This window comes from Martes martes, assembly GCF_963455335.1.
Source record: "Martes martes genome assembly, chromosome: 17".
Lineage (NCBI taxonomy): Eukaryota > Metazoa > Chordata > Mammalia > Carnivora > Mustelidae > Martes > Martes martes.
The window spans coordinates 1,669,772-1,686,491 of NC_137905.1; the positions used below are offsets into that span (position 1 = coordinate 1,669,772).

The following is a 16,720-nucleotide window of genomic DNA, read 5'->3' on the forward strand; positions in this document are numbered from 1 at the left end:
AGGAAGAGGAGGGAGGGGAGTTCCTGTGTCCTACCCCACATCCTGGGCCTGCCTGTGACGTGGCTGCTGAGGGCACACAGGAAGGGAGTGCCCGTCCTGGGGGCAGCGCTGGCATTTGAACTGAGACCTGACCCAGCTGGTCAGCGCCTGGTGGGGGCTGCCATGCCCCCTCCCAACCCCATGGTAGCTCATTGCCTGCTCAGAGCTCTTGCCTCTGCGGCTCCCTCTGCCAACACTGCTCTCCCCCACCCCCTGACGCCACCATCCGTCTCTGCTTAACGTCGGCTGCCTCACCTTCCACGACCCTAGTGTCCCAGCTTCAGGGGGCCCCTCTGTCCTTAGGGTTTATTTCTGGTGTTCCCTCTGTTCCCCAGCAGCCTGGGGGCATTATGAGGGCAGGGACCGAGTCCCCGTGAGGGTCACGGGGATCCTGGACGAGGACCAGGCACACCAGGGACTCAGCCAAGTTTGGAGGCCTGAACACATAAGGACACCCAGAAGTCCCACTGCTGTCCCTATTCCAGGCACCCAGCCTCCAAGGAAGCGAGCCTCAGCCCTGCTGCAGGGGACGGGTCCTCCTTGTCTGCTGGTAATGACCCCAGCTCCCTGGGCTCCACAGCTCTGTCCATGCCAGTGCTCAACGGAGGCGCTGACTTTTTCCTTGCACTTTCCTGGGACAGAGGCCAGGGTGGGGAGATTTTGAAATCAGTTGAGGAAGTATTTACTAAGCACCTACTGTATGCCCTGAGCTGTCCTGAGGAGACAGAGCTGCTCTAGAATGAAGGCCCCTTGGGGACAGACTCTGAGGCCAGTGCTGTTGGACCCCTCCCCGGGGACAGGGCCTAGGAGTTGTCCTTTCCCTCTTGAGCACCGAGTGCCTCTCACTCCATGGCCTGGGAGGCACCGTCACCCTGTTTTAAGAGGGTGTGAAGACGCTCAGTCTGGTTCTGGTCCGACAGCCCCCTCCCTATTTCCTCCCCTTAGATCTCAGCTCGAACCTGTCCCCTCCTTGCCCCCCTGCTATTTTCCACTTATGCATTTTTACAAAACACCCACGCCTGTGACTGGTTTTCGGGTCATGGAGTCCTGCAGGTGCTGTGGAACTGGGGGAGCCCCTGGCCACGCTCTGGGCCAGCTGGGCCTAGCCGGGCCCCCATCTCACCGCCAAGACAATCCGTGGGGTGCAGAGCGACTGTGAACACAATGAGAATTCCCCAGAGCTTCCTGAATAGTTCACACAGACACGGTCTCCTGTTATATAAGTTTTTGAAAATGGAAAATCTGAAAGACCCCAAGTTTCTAGAACATAGCCTAGCCACAGATAGACTAAGAAACCCCCTGAGAAACTCCTCTTTCAGCCCTCATTGTGTGGATGGGGAAACTGAGGCCCAGGGAGTAGATGGTGCCCATCAGAGTACACAGAAGGTGCCCTGAGAGGCAGACAGACCAGACTGTCCCATTTTACTAACAGGAAAGCAGGCTTGGAAAACGGGTCGGGACTCTCACGCGTTAAAATGGTACCATGGCCCCATCCCAGCCAGGGGTACAATGAGCCTGGCAGTGTGAGGTCCTGGATAAAACTCATAGCCTGGGGGGGGGGCAGAAATGGGGGGAAAGCCTGCACAGAGTCTGGAGGTGCCCCAGACACAGGGAGGGGGTTGCTGGCTGTCCTTGGCTGCCCCACCCCATTTTTGAACTCAGTGTTCCCATCTGGGAGTCAGAATTGGCGGGGCTGATCTCGGGAACGCCCCAGTCCTGGCCCCCTAATTCAGGCTGTGGGGGTCTGGGTTCTGAGGATCAGAAAGAGGTCATTCAGAGGCCAAACTGTCCATCCCCATGCACCTGGGCAAACGGATGGCCCCAGAAGCAAGGTCCCAGAAAGGCTGGCCCATCCAGAGCCGGGGGGAATTTCCATTACGGGGTCAAGGTCCGCGCAAAACAGTGTCCCCCATCCCATAAACTAAGGGCTCCTCCAGAGCCCCGCCCCCCGGGAGAGGCCCCGCCTCACACATGGAGCTCAGCCAATCCCCAGGCCTCCCTCCTGCCCATTTGCATGTCCGTTTCCATTGGCGGCAGGCGTAAAGATCAGGCCCTCCATTCCCGGGACGCGGGGGCGGGGCCTGGGGAGAAGTTGCTGGGGGGCTGGGCTGGGCTGGGCTCTGGGGGGCCGGGCTCTGGCCTCCGAGTGAGCAGATTCTGGGGGTGCCAACCTCTGGATGACCCGCCCCAGGCTCAAGTCGGGACACAAGATGGCCACCTGCCACACGGGGAGGGCTCTGGTTGTAGTCGGGCTCTTCCTTTTCCTCTAAAGCTCCGTGAAATCCTCGGACTCCCCCACCCCCTCCCCGCCCCCGCCCGTTAGAAGTGACTCAGAGGGGGAAAGACAGTGACCCAAGGTCACAGAACCGGGACGGCGGCGCACAGCTGGGACCTCGCCCCTCATCCCAAGGCCAGGTTCCTTCCCTGCAGGGAGGGCCTCCTGGGGGGCAGCTGATTTAGAGCCGCGTCTCCCCAGGGAGGGGTATTTTTTGGTTTCCTTCCCAAAACAATGATGAAGACGATGATGATTTTAAGAGGACCCCCCCCCCCCCGGTAGTGGCATCCCGTTCCCCATGAACAGCGGGGTGGTGGGCTCTCAGGGGTGAGTGTGAGTGTGCACAGGCTTTTGTTCCTGGCATTTTGGTGGGGTGAGATAAGGGGAGAGCCGCACACCGGCCGGGAGCGAGCAGGCAGATAGATAAGGCGATAGGGGCTCCTCCACCACACGGAACTATCGCCTTTTATCAGAGTTCCCTTTTCTTTTTTGTTGGGGGGGAGGAGGGTGGAACACAACCCACCCCCGGCCCCCAAGGCGGGAACCGAGGGGTGGGGGCCCCCCTGGCTCAGATCCCTCCTGCTGTGTCCCACACCCAGAGCCCTGGCCTCCCCACCCAGCTCTCGACCAGAAGGTGGGGTTCCCGAGGACTGTGCATACAACGGGGGGAACACAGCTGCACCGAGGGCAGGGGGGCCCAGAGGCTAGTGGCCTGGAGACTGGGCACTGAGTCCCTCTCTCCAGAAGGCCTGTGAGGCTCTGTAGGCAGAGCTGGGCAGGACAGGGAGATATTGCTGCCCTAGGTTTCTGGGGCTGGCCTCAGCGTCTTCAGCCCCATTTTATAGATGCAGAAACCGAGTCCTGCAACAAGGCTGTGCCTGTGAGCCACAGCAGCAGGGGCAGGCTAGACCCCCATATACCCTCTGCATTCCCTCTGGCTCTGGAAGCCACACTCCCAAGGCCACAGGATAAACATTCTAGAACCCTCCACAGTACTGTGTAATGGGGGGGGAGGGGGCTCACACCTCTGCACCTTGGAGCTATTTGCCAAAATCAGTGCAGGAACAATGCTGGTGGGATTCACAGGCGGTGTGCAGCAGGCAGGGAGGGCGTGGGGAGGCAGCCCCAGCCCTGGGGACCCCAAACCCTGCACATGTCCCCGGAGGACAGGGCCCACTACACATGGCTGGCCAGAGTTATGATTATGCCCACTGCACAGACGAGGAAACTGGCATCCAGGGACATTAAGTCACTTGCCCAGGCTACCCACCCAAGGGGCAGAATTTGAACCTTGGTCACCCCTGACTACGCTTGTCTTCCTCCCCCACATATGCACACATTTTACTGGAAATAGCTGACTTCCTTTAGAATAATGAAACAAAACAAAACAAAACCCAATAGACAGAAAGAAACCAATTTTATCACCAGAGGAACCTATTTTCTGGGGGCAGATGAAATGACCCCCAAGATAAGCAGGAGTGGGACGCCCCATTGTCTCCTGACTTCAGACAGGTCTCGTGGTCCCAAGCGCTCACTCACCCTCTGTGCCTGGGCCATTCTCCCTAAATGGAGGGAGGAGACCCCTTAAGGGAAGAGGGGGGCTACAGCTACAAACACCCCCAGAACCTCCAGCTATGATGGAGACCCAGACCTTGACTAGGTCTCCCAGTCAGTCTCTACTGCTCCCTTCTGTGCTGTGTGACCTTGGGTGAGTTGCTCAACCTCTCTGCCCCTCGAGTCCTCTTCTGAGAAGAAATGAGGTCAGAGGTGGCGCCTTTCCAGGGCTGCTGGGACTCTACAGGGTATCACAGGTCAAGCCCAGGCCTGGCATACAGAAGGTGCTCAGTAAACCAAGCTACCCGCTCCACCATTAGGACTGCTGGGACTGTGGCGTCCTAGATCACGTCGGAAACGTTGCTGACTGCCCACTCAGGCCTCCTGCCTCTGGGATCACAGAGAAATGTCGTGTCTTGAGAGTCACTTAAAAAAGAACTACAGAAAAGGGGGAACGATGACCTGCAGGCCGCACCTGCGGGGAGCCCTAGGCACACACGGGGGGGGGGGGGTTGTGCCCCCCCCCAGGCCTCAGCGTCCCCTCTGGCACAGCTGCGGGTGCCTGGCCCCCACGTGGCTGCCGCGCCTGTCCCTCAGCAGGGGGATTAGCCACACGCTGGGCCCTAATCGCTGCTAATCGCACCGCCATCACCACAGGATCTCGGATCAGCTGAAGGAGGCAGCTTTATCCAGACAGACGCAGAGATGGCACCGGCGTCCCATCCGGGGGCCGACCGTCACAAGTGGCAGTGGGGCTGGCGGGCCAGGGAAGGCAGGGGGAACGGGAGCCCCTCCCCATCGGAGCTCTGCGCAGTCCCTGCATCGACTGGGCACGCACTGTGTGACCAGGTATGGTGCCGGGTTCCCCGGGGACAGCGGAGACCCTGCCCTGGGGCCCACCGGACAGAGGATGGAACTGAGGCACACGCACCCGGAGTTAGAGCCCGGGCAGCCGGGGCAGACTCCCAGCTGTAGTGAGGCACCTTGAATCCTTCTCCCCCACCCCTGTGCCCCCATGAGGTTCACCCCTCAGGCCAGGGGTCCCCTTCTTCCAGCATGCCTCCTCCTCCCGCTGCTGCTTTTCTGAGTGGACGCCCAAGCCCTCCCCTCCCCAGCCGGGCCCCCGGATACTGCGTCGGTACAGAGGCCTGTGAGGGGCAGGATGGACGGGCTGAGGTTCACGGCCAGCCCGGGGGCCAGGAGAGGCTGGCGGGGACGGCCAAGGGCTCCCCTCCAGGGCCCTCCCCATCCCCACCCTCCTCCCTACCTTCTTTTTCAAAAACATAATTTATCTGTGTATTATCAAGAAATCCAGACACTTTAATCAGTGAGCTATGAAGTCAGAATTTCCATTCTTATCTGCGGGAGGAGTGGAAACGGAGGAGATAGGCGGCGGGAACGGATCGCTGGTAGGGAATGTTAATGGGCGGAGAGGCTGGGCTATTGGCCACGGAGACGCCGTATCTCCCCCATTATCAAGGCCGTATCTCGCCAACCATCTCAGCGCGGTAATGGGGCCAGTTCAACTTTCCGAGTTATCACAGGAGCTGAAACCTGTGCCTGCCAGAGGCCCGGCCGGCAGACAGTTCCGGGAGGACTGGAGTTCGGCGGGCAAAGCCAGGAGGGAGGGGGACAGCCGGCCTGGCTGGGGCCCCTGAGGGCCTGGGTGCCCCCCGACCATAAGGCCACCACAGTGAATGTCGGGAGTCTCTCTGTACTCTGGGGAAATGTTTGGTTTGGGCAGGGCCGGGCATGGGCACGAGGCACAGGAGGGGAAACTGAGGCAGGAAACGAGCTCAGGGTCCCAGGGGTCCTGGGCCTTCCTGAGCTGTGCCAGGCCCATGAAGCGACAGAGTGTGCTGGTGGGGAGAGGACGGGAAGAGCATGCCCTCGTACCAGGCGGCCCCTTCTTGGGGCCTTTTCCAGGCTCTAAGCCCCGGGAGCCAGAAACATCAGTGACAAAGCCAGCAGGGCGAAGACACCCTTGTGGCCTCTCTCCCCTGCAGGTTCTGACCTGAGGCTTGGCTTCGTGGCCCTTTGGCAGCCTGGGGTACACTCACTGCACCCCTCAAATGTGAAAGGGCCTCCCACGGCCCTCAGCCCTCCTGCATGGGACACCCCAACAGGCCATAAGTGGAACGCTTCTGTTCATTCAAAAGAAGGGACCCCAAGTCCACTCATTCCAACCCTGCGAGGACTGAGTGCTCAGAGGGGCATCTGAGCTGGGGGGCAAGAGTCTCCCCGGTGGCCCGGCCCCTGCCCGGAGCTCCCCATCTGATTCCAAGGGCCCTAGGAACTGCCCCGCGTATACACGGGGTCGACCGGGGCTCTGGTTCCTCTCCTGCAGCTCAAGGGCAGGGCAGCAGCCACCTGGGCACAGAGCGGGGAAGGGACTCGCCCAAGGTCATACGGCCAGTAAGCAACAGCCTGGAGACCATAGCTGGACGCTGCCCGGAACCGCAGGAAGGGCCTCAGTTTCCTGGACTCAGGCGTGAGTGCTGCCGGGCAGCGGGAAGCCAGGAGAGCTCTTCCCCGCGGAAACCACCACTGCAGCCATCCTCTCCCCTCCCCCGGGGCGGCAGCCCTCCATCCGAAAACTCACGCAGCCTCAGTTTCCTCTGTGCACGGGGTTAGCCACTCAGCGCCCCTCAGCGGGGGCTGGAGGTTCCAGGCACACAGTAGGAGCTCAGTAAGTGCTCAGGGGACGCCTGTCGCGCTGACCAAGGCCGGGCGAACCTGGCTTCACGGCAGGACGAGCGGGAGGCCCCGGACAAGCCGGGTCTGCACTGGGGGGAGGCCACGTAAAGTCCTGCAGCCGCCCGAGGATCTGAGCCGAGGCCTTCCCTTGGGTCTCGGTCGTTCCAGCACCTGAGGGCTGGGCAGCCGCCAAGCCCTCCCCAAGCGCTGAGAATCCGGGAGAGCCCAGGACAGACCCACCACTGCCCGCGAGGCCCTGTCCCCAGCGGAGGGCCCACTGTAGGACGGAGCCATGACCACCAGGCCCTAAGCCCTCTTCCCCTCCTGCTCTCTGGGTCTGACTTGCAGGGTGGGGGCTTGATGGAGAAAAGGGACACCGAGGCAGGAGGCCTGTGACAGGTGCAGGCACCCAAGGCAGACTGGGAAAGCTGGAGGGCTTGAGTCAGACACCAAGAAGAACTGGTGGGAAGCAGGCCCGGGGGACTGAGGAGAAGACAGACGACCCTCTGTGCTCTCCACTCTAATTGTCGCACAACCCCGGTGGCCCCCCAGCTCTGAACCCAGCCACCTCCTACACCAGGTCTTAGCCTCCCCACCCTGAGCTGTCGGAATCTATGTTCCACTTCATGGGGGAAACTGAGGCTTGGCGACTTGCAGGAGGTCTAGGCACCCTCAGAGCCCAGCCTGGCATCCTCATAACATCCTGTCTTGCGAAGGTAAAGACTGAGGCTCGGGAAGGCAGGGCAACTTTTTTGTCTCTGCAGAGTCTTACCCTTGACCCCAGGATTCTGGCCTGTCCTTGGCTGCGGCCACCCACAGGGAAGCTCCTGGAGGCACCCACGGTCGGAGCCCGCCCGGTGGCCATCCCCTCCTTCCCAGGAAGCAGCCTGCCTAGGATTTCTGGGAGGCCTAGGACACACACCCTCAGCCTTCTGTAGACCCCCTCCTCAAACCCGTTTCTATGCTGCTCATGTGCTGGGCGATCCTGGTGGAGCCACCTACCCTCTGGTCCTCCACTTCTCTGTGTGGACGATGGGTTGAAAACCCCAACCTTAGCAGGCGTCCAGGAGAAACACAGGAGGGGATGCCTGCAAAGCACTTAGCAGATGGGAGCTAGCAGCGGCTGGCTGTCTGGGTCTCTGTCCCCACTGCAGCGCCTGGATGGAAGGATCCAGGAGCACCAGGGCTGGTCTGAGCTCTGCCCGTGCTCAGGCTCCTGGAAGTGGTACCCCAGCACCCTCTCTCCTCTTCTACAGCCAGGGAAAGCTGGGCTCTGGGAGTGCACAGCCTCTGGTCTAGGGGAGGCAGACAGGAGGAACGGGAGGTGGAGAGGAGGGGCTGGCTTATCTCCCTAACCCAGCTCTGGCCCAAGGTCAGCTGCCACATTCCTGACCCAGCGGGGACACTGCCTTCCCCCAAACATGGGTCCTTGGGAGAGGGAGAAAGAGGAGGGGAAGAGTGGGCTAGAGAGGTCCTGGGACAGGTGGCCTGAGGGGCGAGCGAGTGCGCCCCAGAGAAGCTCTGCCTACCACCGGGGTCCACAGATCCAGCTTCCATCCCACAGCCTCCAGCGGGTCCCAGTCCCCCAGGGCCTCAATGTTCTCACCTGTAAGATGGGTGAACCCATAATGCTGCCGGTCATAAGGACAGGTAAGACCCTTGGGCAGGAGAAGGACTGAGGGGGTGTGGGGCCAGCCCAGCCCGGGTGTGGCACATCAGGGCACCCCGCCCACAAGTCCCCGCAGAAAGGAACACCCGAGGGCAGGACTCTGCGTGAAGTGTCCAGTCCTCCAGGCTCCCGGCAAAATCTCAGTAGCGCAACAAACAGCGCCTGGGCGGCCGCATCCACCAAGGACGTGACCTTGGGACCATACTTCACAGCTGGCACTGGCGATCGCACACGCCTCACATAACGACCCCAGGAAGGAGGTGGTGCTATTAAGCTCTTGCTTCGAAAGTGGGAACTGAGATCCAAGAAGTCATCTGTCCTCAGGGTCACGGTGAGGTCAGGACCCAAAGCCAAGCAGCGGCCCCTCTGCGGTGGCCTCCCGCTCTGGAGATGAGGGCAGCCCAGGCCCGAAGCACAAAGCCTCTGCTCCCTGTGTGGGCACAGGGTGGGGATACAAGCCCTCGGGTCCCAGGAAGAAGGGTCTCTGTCCTCCGTCCACCCACTGGCCCCCAGGGGTGCGTGGGAGCAACATGTCATCGAGAAACAAACAGCCCGGGCTCCCATCCTGAGCTGGGGCGCTGGCTGTGCTCCAAATGCTGCTGTTCATTAGGCACCCACGGCATCCCAGTCCTACTTGGGCCCTCGGCACAGCAGCAGGAGAAGGCACCGTGATATACCCATTCTACAGATGAGAAAACCGGCACTGGGAACGAAAGACACTCGCTGAGGTCGCTCAGCCAGGAAGCTGAGCGGAGGGGAGGCAGGAGGGGCACTGTCTCAGACGATGTGAATTTCCCTTGGATTCTCAGGGCTGTGCTCAGGGACCAGCAATGTCATCATCCCTATTTTGCAGATGGGTAAACCGAGGCTTACTCGGGAGGGCCTTGGCCATAGTCCTACAACCATTTCACACTGTGTATCCATTATGTCATTTATGTGACAGAGTTCTGGAAAGCCCACTATGTGGGGACAGGACAGATCCAGTCCCCGTTCCCAGGTAGCAGAGATCTGGGCTACCCGTGCAAAGGCCCTGGGGCTGGGACTGAAACATGCCAGAGAGAAATCCTCCCCTCTCAGCTAGAGCACAGCGGGCCGGCAGGTCCACGTGGAGGTCAGCCCCGTCTGCAGGTGTTGCTGTGCTCACTTCTGGAAGCCCCTGCACCCCAGGCCACGCCTGCCGAATGGGGAGCAGTAGACAAGGTCCAGAGAGTAAACACATGGCTGGGGCCTCAGTTTCCCCTCCTGTGAAATGGGAACAGGGACCCTGGGGCAGCTCCAGGGGTATGGTGGCTGGGTGGGCAGGAGCCCGAGGGCAGGCCCAGGCCCGGGTCTCTGCGCTTGGCGATACCAATCAGCGGGCAACAGCTGCCTCCAGGAGGAGGCCCGTCGATGGCAGATAGACCGGCTGGGACTATTATTCACGAGTCCGTCAAGCCCCAGGAACGTCTGGTTGGCATAGAAACAGAAGATAAGGGGTACAATTAATGGCATCACATTCCCTCCTCCTTTCTTCCCCAACTGACCCATTTAAATCCCTGGCGGGGCTGGTGCCATGCTGGGCTCCCAGTGACCTGCAGGGAGGGGCTGGCTGGGCTGGCCGGGCTCGGACAGGGCTCAGGCCCTCGGGCAGGGCAGGCTTCCGTCTCCCCAGGGAGCACCCCTGCGCAGCAGCGTCTCGGGAAGGAGGCCCTGGGAGATTCGGCCAGGGCTGGGCTAGAGAAGGACCCAGAGCAGCTCCGCTCCCAAAGGCCCATTTCACAGATGCAGAGACTGAAGCCGGATATGCCTGGGGGCGGACAGACAAGAGGAATGCTTGTCTGACAAGGTGATGCTCACAGGCAGGCTGGTCTAGAGCTCGGGGAGGGCTGCCTGCATTCCAGCTCTGGCTCTGCCACTTTTTTGGGGGAGAAACTTAAGCTCGGTTTCCCCAGATGGAAAGGTGCTAAGAATAGGACCTATTTGAAGTTAACATGTAACCTTAAATATTAGCTACAGTTAATGCCATTACTGTCTAGTGTATGAATGAGCGGTTCATCTTGCCTGAGGCCTGGGTGTGCAGGAAAACCAAGAGCCATCCAGAGCCAGGGCGGAACCCAACCTCGGGGTGAGGGGGGCGGGGGGGGCGGTTGGGGGTGTGTGTCTCCAGGGTCCACCTGGAGCGTTCAGGGCTGGGGACCCGTGGGCAAGGCCCTTCTGGCCTCCAGTCCTTTGTCCCCTGGGCTCACCATAAATCGGTCCCCGTGTTCCCAGGGCCAGCGGAGGCCAGGACTTACATCCCTGCTGACCCCGGGATGGCAGGCACCGTCACACCTGTCTTTCACAGAGGGGAAACTGAGGCCGTGGAAGGCAAGTGAAATGCCCATGTGGGTTGTGCATCAGGACAAGCCAGGTGGCCAGGTCCCCCTCTCTCTTCACCCCTCTGCCATCCCAGTGAGGGGGCCCTGTGGGGCCAGGCCGACCCCCACGCTGTTGTTGCCTCCCATACTTGGGAGGAGACTGTGCACAGCCTTGTGCAGACAATCCCTCTTACGTTCCTGAAAACTCGAGGAGAGACCACCTCTTCCTCCCCACCCACACCTGGCTCTCCAGCACCTGCCCTCACCAGAAGGCCCCGTCAGCCCTGTAGGCAGGTGCCGGGCTGCTGGAGAGAGTGCGGGGTGACGGAGTGAATTAGTCATCCTGCGGCCACCACTACTTTGCTTAATCAAACTCGGAGAACGGAGAAGTGTGAACACCACCCTCCCAGGAGAGGCAGTGGCTGCTGGAGGGAATGGGAGGGGCAGGCCCTCAGCTTCTGCTGGAAGCCCCCCACCCGGCCGGCCCGGGTTCCTACTCGGTGTCTAAGCTCATGGTCCCCCAGGGGCCTCCCCCTGCCAAGGGGTCCCCTTGACAACACCAGTCGGACCTGCCAGCATTTTTCAGAGGGGGGAAACCGAGGCCTGGCCCCACCCGCCTCACCCCTCCACCGTGGCGTCCCTTCCCTGGCGCCCCTTGTCTCTGAGCCCTTCACAGCCCTGCCGACAGCCAGGAATCACCATCCCACTTCTCAGAGCTGGAAACTGAGCCCGCCCATTGTCCAGGGTCCCGCCACAGGGGCCTCCTGCTGACCCGGCTGGAGGGACCCCCTTCCGGGACGCGTCTCTGGCTGGGCTTCCGCCTATTACCCCCCACTTAAGACAGGGCTGGGACCCAGGGCATGCATACAGCAAGTGCTCAATAAAGATTCCGCTGAGTGAGTCAAGGCGGGTCTTCCATCCTGATCTGGGGGACCAGCTGGGAAAGACCCTCAGCACACTGCCCCCGCCCCAAACTCAGCCTCGGAAACAGAATCCACCTTGATTTTTTTTCAAGAAAACTCCAAGGAGGCTACACTTAAAACTTGCCAGGAACGCACACCAACCCCAGCACCATTCAAGGGGGAAAACATGCTCTCGCTGGAGGTGACAAACCCCACCTAGGGCTATCTCACACCATCTCGTAGGAATCGGGCGGGTGACCCCTCCCCTCCCCCCGCAGCTCTGGGCCAGCGCGGAGTCACTTTCCTTTCATTTTGACGGACTGTACCACCCGCAGGGGAGGATCAACTTCTTGGCAATTAAGTATGTTTGGGAAGAAAACTCGCCAACACGACCCGTCGCAGACGCCCGCTCCCCCTGCCCCCGCCCTGGCCCGGGTCCGAGGCCCCCACTCCTCCAGCCACGACTCCCCCACGCTGTTGTTGCCTCGAACCCGGCCGGGCCTGGTGGCCATAGATAAGGCCTCTTATCGCTCTTGGCGATCGCCATCCGGCCGACCGGCCCTGCGCTTATCGGAGCTCACATCGACCCGGGCGGGAGGAAAGCTCCGCGGGCCGGGGGTCCCGAGCTGGGCTCTGCCCCGCGCTCCCAGCCAGCTCGGCCCAGCCTATCGTGTCGGCCATCTGGCCGGCCAAGGCCGCGCTCCTGCCTCGCCCTCCCCCGCTCCCACGTTTGAAGTTAATAAATGGAAGCGCCTATCGCCTCCGCCATCGGTTGCGCGCCTTATCAGCACGGCACATCTATCTCCGCGCGGAACAAAAGGCGCACAGAGGCGCGGGCAGCTGCGCCCCGGCTCTGGTGAGGGTGCAGGAGGCGATGGCCCCAAGCGCCCGGCCCCCTTCCCTCACACCCGCGGCCTGGTCGCAGGTGAGGCTAGCGCGGCGGGCGCACAGCTGCGAGGGCCGCACGCACCGCCGCGGGCAGAGGGCGGGCGGGCGGGCGCCGCCGCTTGGTGACAATCAGCGCTCGCATCTTAACGCGCCAAGATCTGCCAGAGGGAGGAGGCGCCCGGGGGTGCCGCAGGGAGGGTGCCCGGTGCCGCCTGCCGCGCCCCCACCCCTGCCCGGATTCTGGCCGCGCAGGGGGCCAGCAGCGGGGGTCCTCTGCGTGCCTGATGCGGTCCCTGTCCCCAAGGCGCACCGCTCGGCCGACCCCGCTGGGCCCGGGCGCTCGCCCTGCTCGAGGCCTTATCGGCGCTGTTGATCGGTTCCCAGCCCGAGATCTCCCTGCCCGCGCTATCTGTGTTTCTCATCACGCTGAAACACATACACACACGCACACACGAGAACAGACCGAACAGAGGCGCACAGGGGAGGAGGGGAAAAAGAAACCAGAGAATGAGCGCAGATCGGGACCTGTGGGTGGTTTTAATACTTAAGTTGACTTGATAGAAGGAGACTTTCGGAAAACAGGTCCCGCTTGCGCACTGAGGGAGTGGGTTACGGGAACCCAGATTCATGCTTGCTTTCCCCCTGTCTCGAACCTGGGGGGTAGACACTCCCCCCAGGCGCGCGCACATGGGATCCTGGTGGCAGCGGTCGTGTGGACAGCCCGGGTGCCTGGGGCTGGGCAGAGGGCTGGAGGCCTCCCCTCGTCGCTTCCCATCCTGCCTGGCAGATGCGACCCCCGGAGGAACCCCCGTACTCCGGCCCTAGGCGAGAGGCGCGAAGTTACGATGTGGGGTGGGGAGCGGCGCTTCCTGTGCGCGCGCGCTCTCGCTCCTCGCGCAGTCCAGCCGCCCAGAGTGCGCGTCGCTTTATCACTGGGCATTGGCAGTATGAACTCGGCGGCCGCGCGGGCCCCTGCGGAGGGGCCCGCGGGCCGTAATAGGCGACAAACTCGGGACACGCGCAGAGGCGACCGTGACCTGGGGCTGAGTCCCCGGAAGCCCCCCTTCCCTGGCTCGGAGAAGCCCCCTCGCTTGACGGGGTGGGTGTCGCCCGGCTGCTGCTACACGTGCGGCCTTGGCCGGGACAGAGAGTAAGGTCGGACCTCCAGGAGGCTGTCCCCCCGCAGGGAAGGCTGAGTTTGAGACCCCGGCGACAGGACGCGGGAGTCCGAGCGGCTGGAGCCGAGCGCACGGGTTGCCGTGGCCGCCCCCGCCCCACCCCCCAGCCACGCGGCTCTTGGGCCGGCAGGAGAGCCGGTGGGCGCGGGCCGGTCCCCGCCACTTGGTCGTGCATTTCCACGCGGCCCGGGTGCCCCCTCTCCCTCCCAGGTCTCTGTGTTTCTCCCTCTAGATACAAAGCCTGGGAGAGTCAAGCGCGCGGCGAGATAAGATCACAATTTCAGCCCGTCCCGACAGAGCGATCTTATCAGGATGGGACTTGCAGAATGGAATATTTTAAACTTTATCGGAGCCCAGATCGGGGCCGCCTTATCGCCGCACCATCTCGGGGACGCGGGGGAGGGGCAGGACGCGAGGGGGCCGCGCCCCCAGCCTCCCCGCTCCCGGCCCCCCGCGCGGACACCCCTCCCGGCCCGACCCTGGGTGCCCGAGCCGAGACGCGGGGGCCCGGCCGGCCGCCGGAGATTAGATTACCGCGCGCTTGGCGCACAGCGCGGGGGGCGCGGCGCGGGGTGAAGGTCGCGGGTGCCGCGAGCGCAGCCGGCCGGCCGTGCGGGGGCGCGCCGGCGGGGGCCGCCGGGGGTCGGGGCGGTCGGGCAAAGTTTGACTCACGCTTTATCTGCCGGGGGTTGCTCTGTTTCCTCCTGGACATGTCTCCGGCGCCGCGCGCCCTCCCGGCGGCCGCCTCTAGCCCCTGGCGGGCGGCGGCGGGCGGCGGGGGCGCGGCGGGGCCGCGGGGCGGCTCATGCCCCCGGCCCCCGGGCTCCGCGGCCGCCCCGGCCCGCGCCCCCGCCCGCCGCGCCCGGCCCGGAGCCGCAGCGGAGGCCGGAGGCAAGGCCCTGCGCTGCGGGCGCGCCGACCGCCGGGGGCGGCGGGCGGCGGGCTGCTGCCGGCTCCTCTGCTCCCGCGCAGCCGCCGCCGCCGCCGCCGCCGCCGCCGCCGTTCGGCTTTTCTCAATGGAGCCTGCGGGCAGCGCGCGGCTCACCGGGCGGCCTCGGCCGGGGCTCTCCCGGCGGGCTGGCGGGCGGGCCGGCACGGCGGGGGCGGGGCCTGCACGGCGGGGGCGGGACCTGCGTGGCTCCGGCGCCGCGCCTCCGGCCCGCCCCCGCCGCGCTGGCCCCGCCCCCGGGCGGACTCTCGTTCGCGGCAGTCTCGGCCCCGCCCCCGCCGCGCTGGCCCCGCCCCCGGGCGGACTCTCGTTCGCGGCAGCCTCGGCCCCGCCCCCGCCGCGCTGGCCCCGCCCCCGGGCGGACTCTCGTTCGCGGCAGCCTCGGCCCCGCCCCCGCCGCGCTGGCCCCGCCCCCGGGCGGACTCTCGTTCGCGGCAGTCTCGGCCCCGCTCCTGTCGCGCTGGCCCCGCCCCCGGTCTGCACGGCTCTGGCCCCGCCCCCGGCCCTGGGCAGACCTCTGGCTTCTTCGGCTCCTCCTTCGGTCCCGCAGCTTTGTTCCCAGGCCTAACCCTGACTCCGCGACGTATTCTTTCCCGCCGCCCCGCGGCACCGGGCCCGGCCGAGCTTCGGGTCGCTCTGGGCCCGCCCCCTCGGCGCTAGCCCCGCCCCCAAGCCTGACCCGGCGAGGCTCTGCTCACCCCCCCCGCCCCGCCCCAGGCTCCTCGTGGCTCCGCCCCCGACCCTCGGCCCCGCCCAGGACCCTTGCGCTCCCCTCCAGCTCCCTCCGCCGGCGGGACGCGGGCTGTAAGGGTCCGCTCAGGAGGCCCGAGGCCTTGACTCCCCCCAGTGTCTTGGGCTAGATTTGGGGTGTGGAGGCGGCTGCGGCCGGGTGGAGCAGCATTCCTGGGGTCCACGGCCTCCGGCGGCTGCGACCCCCAAACGGAGAGCAGGGACCTCAGGGCCTCCTCCCTTGGGCTCCCGTCTGGCTGGAAGCCGGGGAGGGTGCGGAAGCCAGCAGGCTGTCCCTGCCGCCCGCGCAGCAGCTTCCCCCCTGCCCCCGGCACTGCCCCTGGGCAGGGCCTGACTCCCCAGGGCGCCCCTGCTGGAGGCCCCGGGAAGAGGCCCCTCTGCGGGCTGAGCGGACACTCGCATCGCCTCCCAGCCTGGAACCGGGCCAGCGCTGTCTGTTCTAGCCCTGGAAATGGACCTTGTCTCTCCTGTCTTTTGGGTCATGTTCATAGGATCCCAGAGCCCCCCCCCCCCATTTTCCAGGGCAGCTCAAATCACCCGGCATGAGGAGCTGTGCCCCCAAGTTGAACTGTATTCTTTTAATATTATTAGCCTGCATGTGGTTGGTAACTTCTCCCTCTGCCCCATATTCAGAAGAAATAGGGGGTGAGTGAGGCCAGGGGCCAAGCAGAAGACCTTTGCGAAGACACCTGGGTGGGGCTCCAGACGGCCCGTCCACCTGACGGCTGGGAGTCATCACAGCTATCACCGGCAGAGGCAGGCTGCGGGCGGGCTGTGCACTTTGTCTGTGAGACGTGCCCCCTCCGTTTGACCCCTGTTATCTATGCCCCTGCCCCATGGAAGAGGAGAGAGGTTACCCCTGCAGCCTGGGCACTCTCCCCCGCACCGCCCCTGCTCAAGGGGCCTCTGGGCAGGAGAGTGGCAGGCAGGGCAGGAGGCTGCCCATCCACCCGAGGTCTGCCCATCCACCACTGGATGGATCGGAACCCTGAGGCCAGGAGGCCAAGACACTGGCCCAGGGTCACATGGCTCACAGTGCTTCCTGCTCCCTTGCCCTGGGCCTGGGTGGGGGGCAACCTTCCTACAGCTGCCTGGTGCTGTACCCGCCTCTGGGGAGACTGGGGGCCACAGGTGGCTGGTCCCCTCAGCCCAGAGCTCCTACAGTATTTGTCACCTGAATGAGGCGCCCCACCCGTCTGCGTTTTCCGTTGGGCCTGGCCGTTCCTCCCAAAGCGGGGCCCCATTACAGGACGGGGACTTGGGGGGGGGTGGGAGGAGTTCTAGAGGAGGGGGCCGTGAGGCTCCATGCACAGCAGGTGGCATCCGGGCAGGTGCGGCGGGGGTGGCTGGGGCCCTGCACTGACAAGGCCTTGGAGGGTCCGGAGAGAGAGCCCCGCCCCATCACCTCTGCCTGTCTAGGCTGCAGAAGATAGGAGTCACTTCGGCTCCCCACTTCCCATACACAGATTATAGACCTGAGGTC

The 16,720-nt window shown here is 63.9% G+C and overlaps 1 protein-coding gene across 3 annotated transcripts in view; it reads right to left on the minus strand.

Annotated features, from left to right (window-relative positions):
• The window catches only part of ZFPM1 (zinc finger protein, FOG family member 1), a 65,333-nt gene extending 50,210 nt beyond the window's left edge, over positions 1-15,123 (minus strand). For 2 of the 3 annotated variants that reach the window (XM_080829449.1, XM_080829448.1), the window contains exon 1: positions 14,211-14,352. In XM_080829449.1, coding sequence (XP_080685575.1) covers positions 14,211-14,250 — 40 coding nt within the window. In that variant the 5' untranslated portion in view covers positions 14,251-14,352. Of the gene's footprint in view, positions 1-14,210; positions 14,353-15,002 lie in introns of those variants that run through there. The other variant, XM_080829452.1, reaches the window with a different exon arrangement.
• Positions 15,124-16,720: the final 1,597 nt, after the last annotated feature.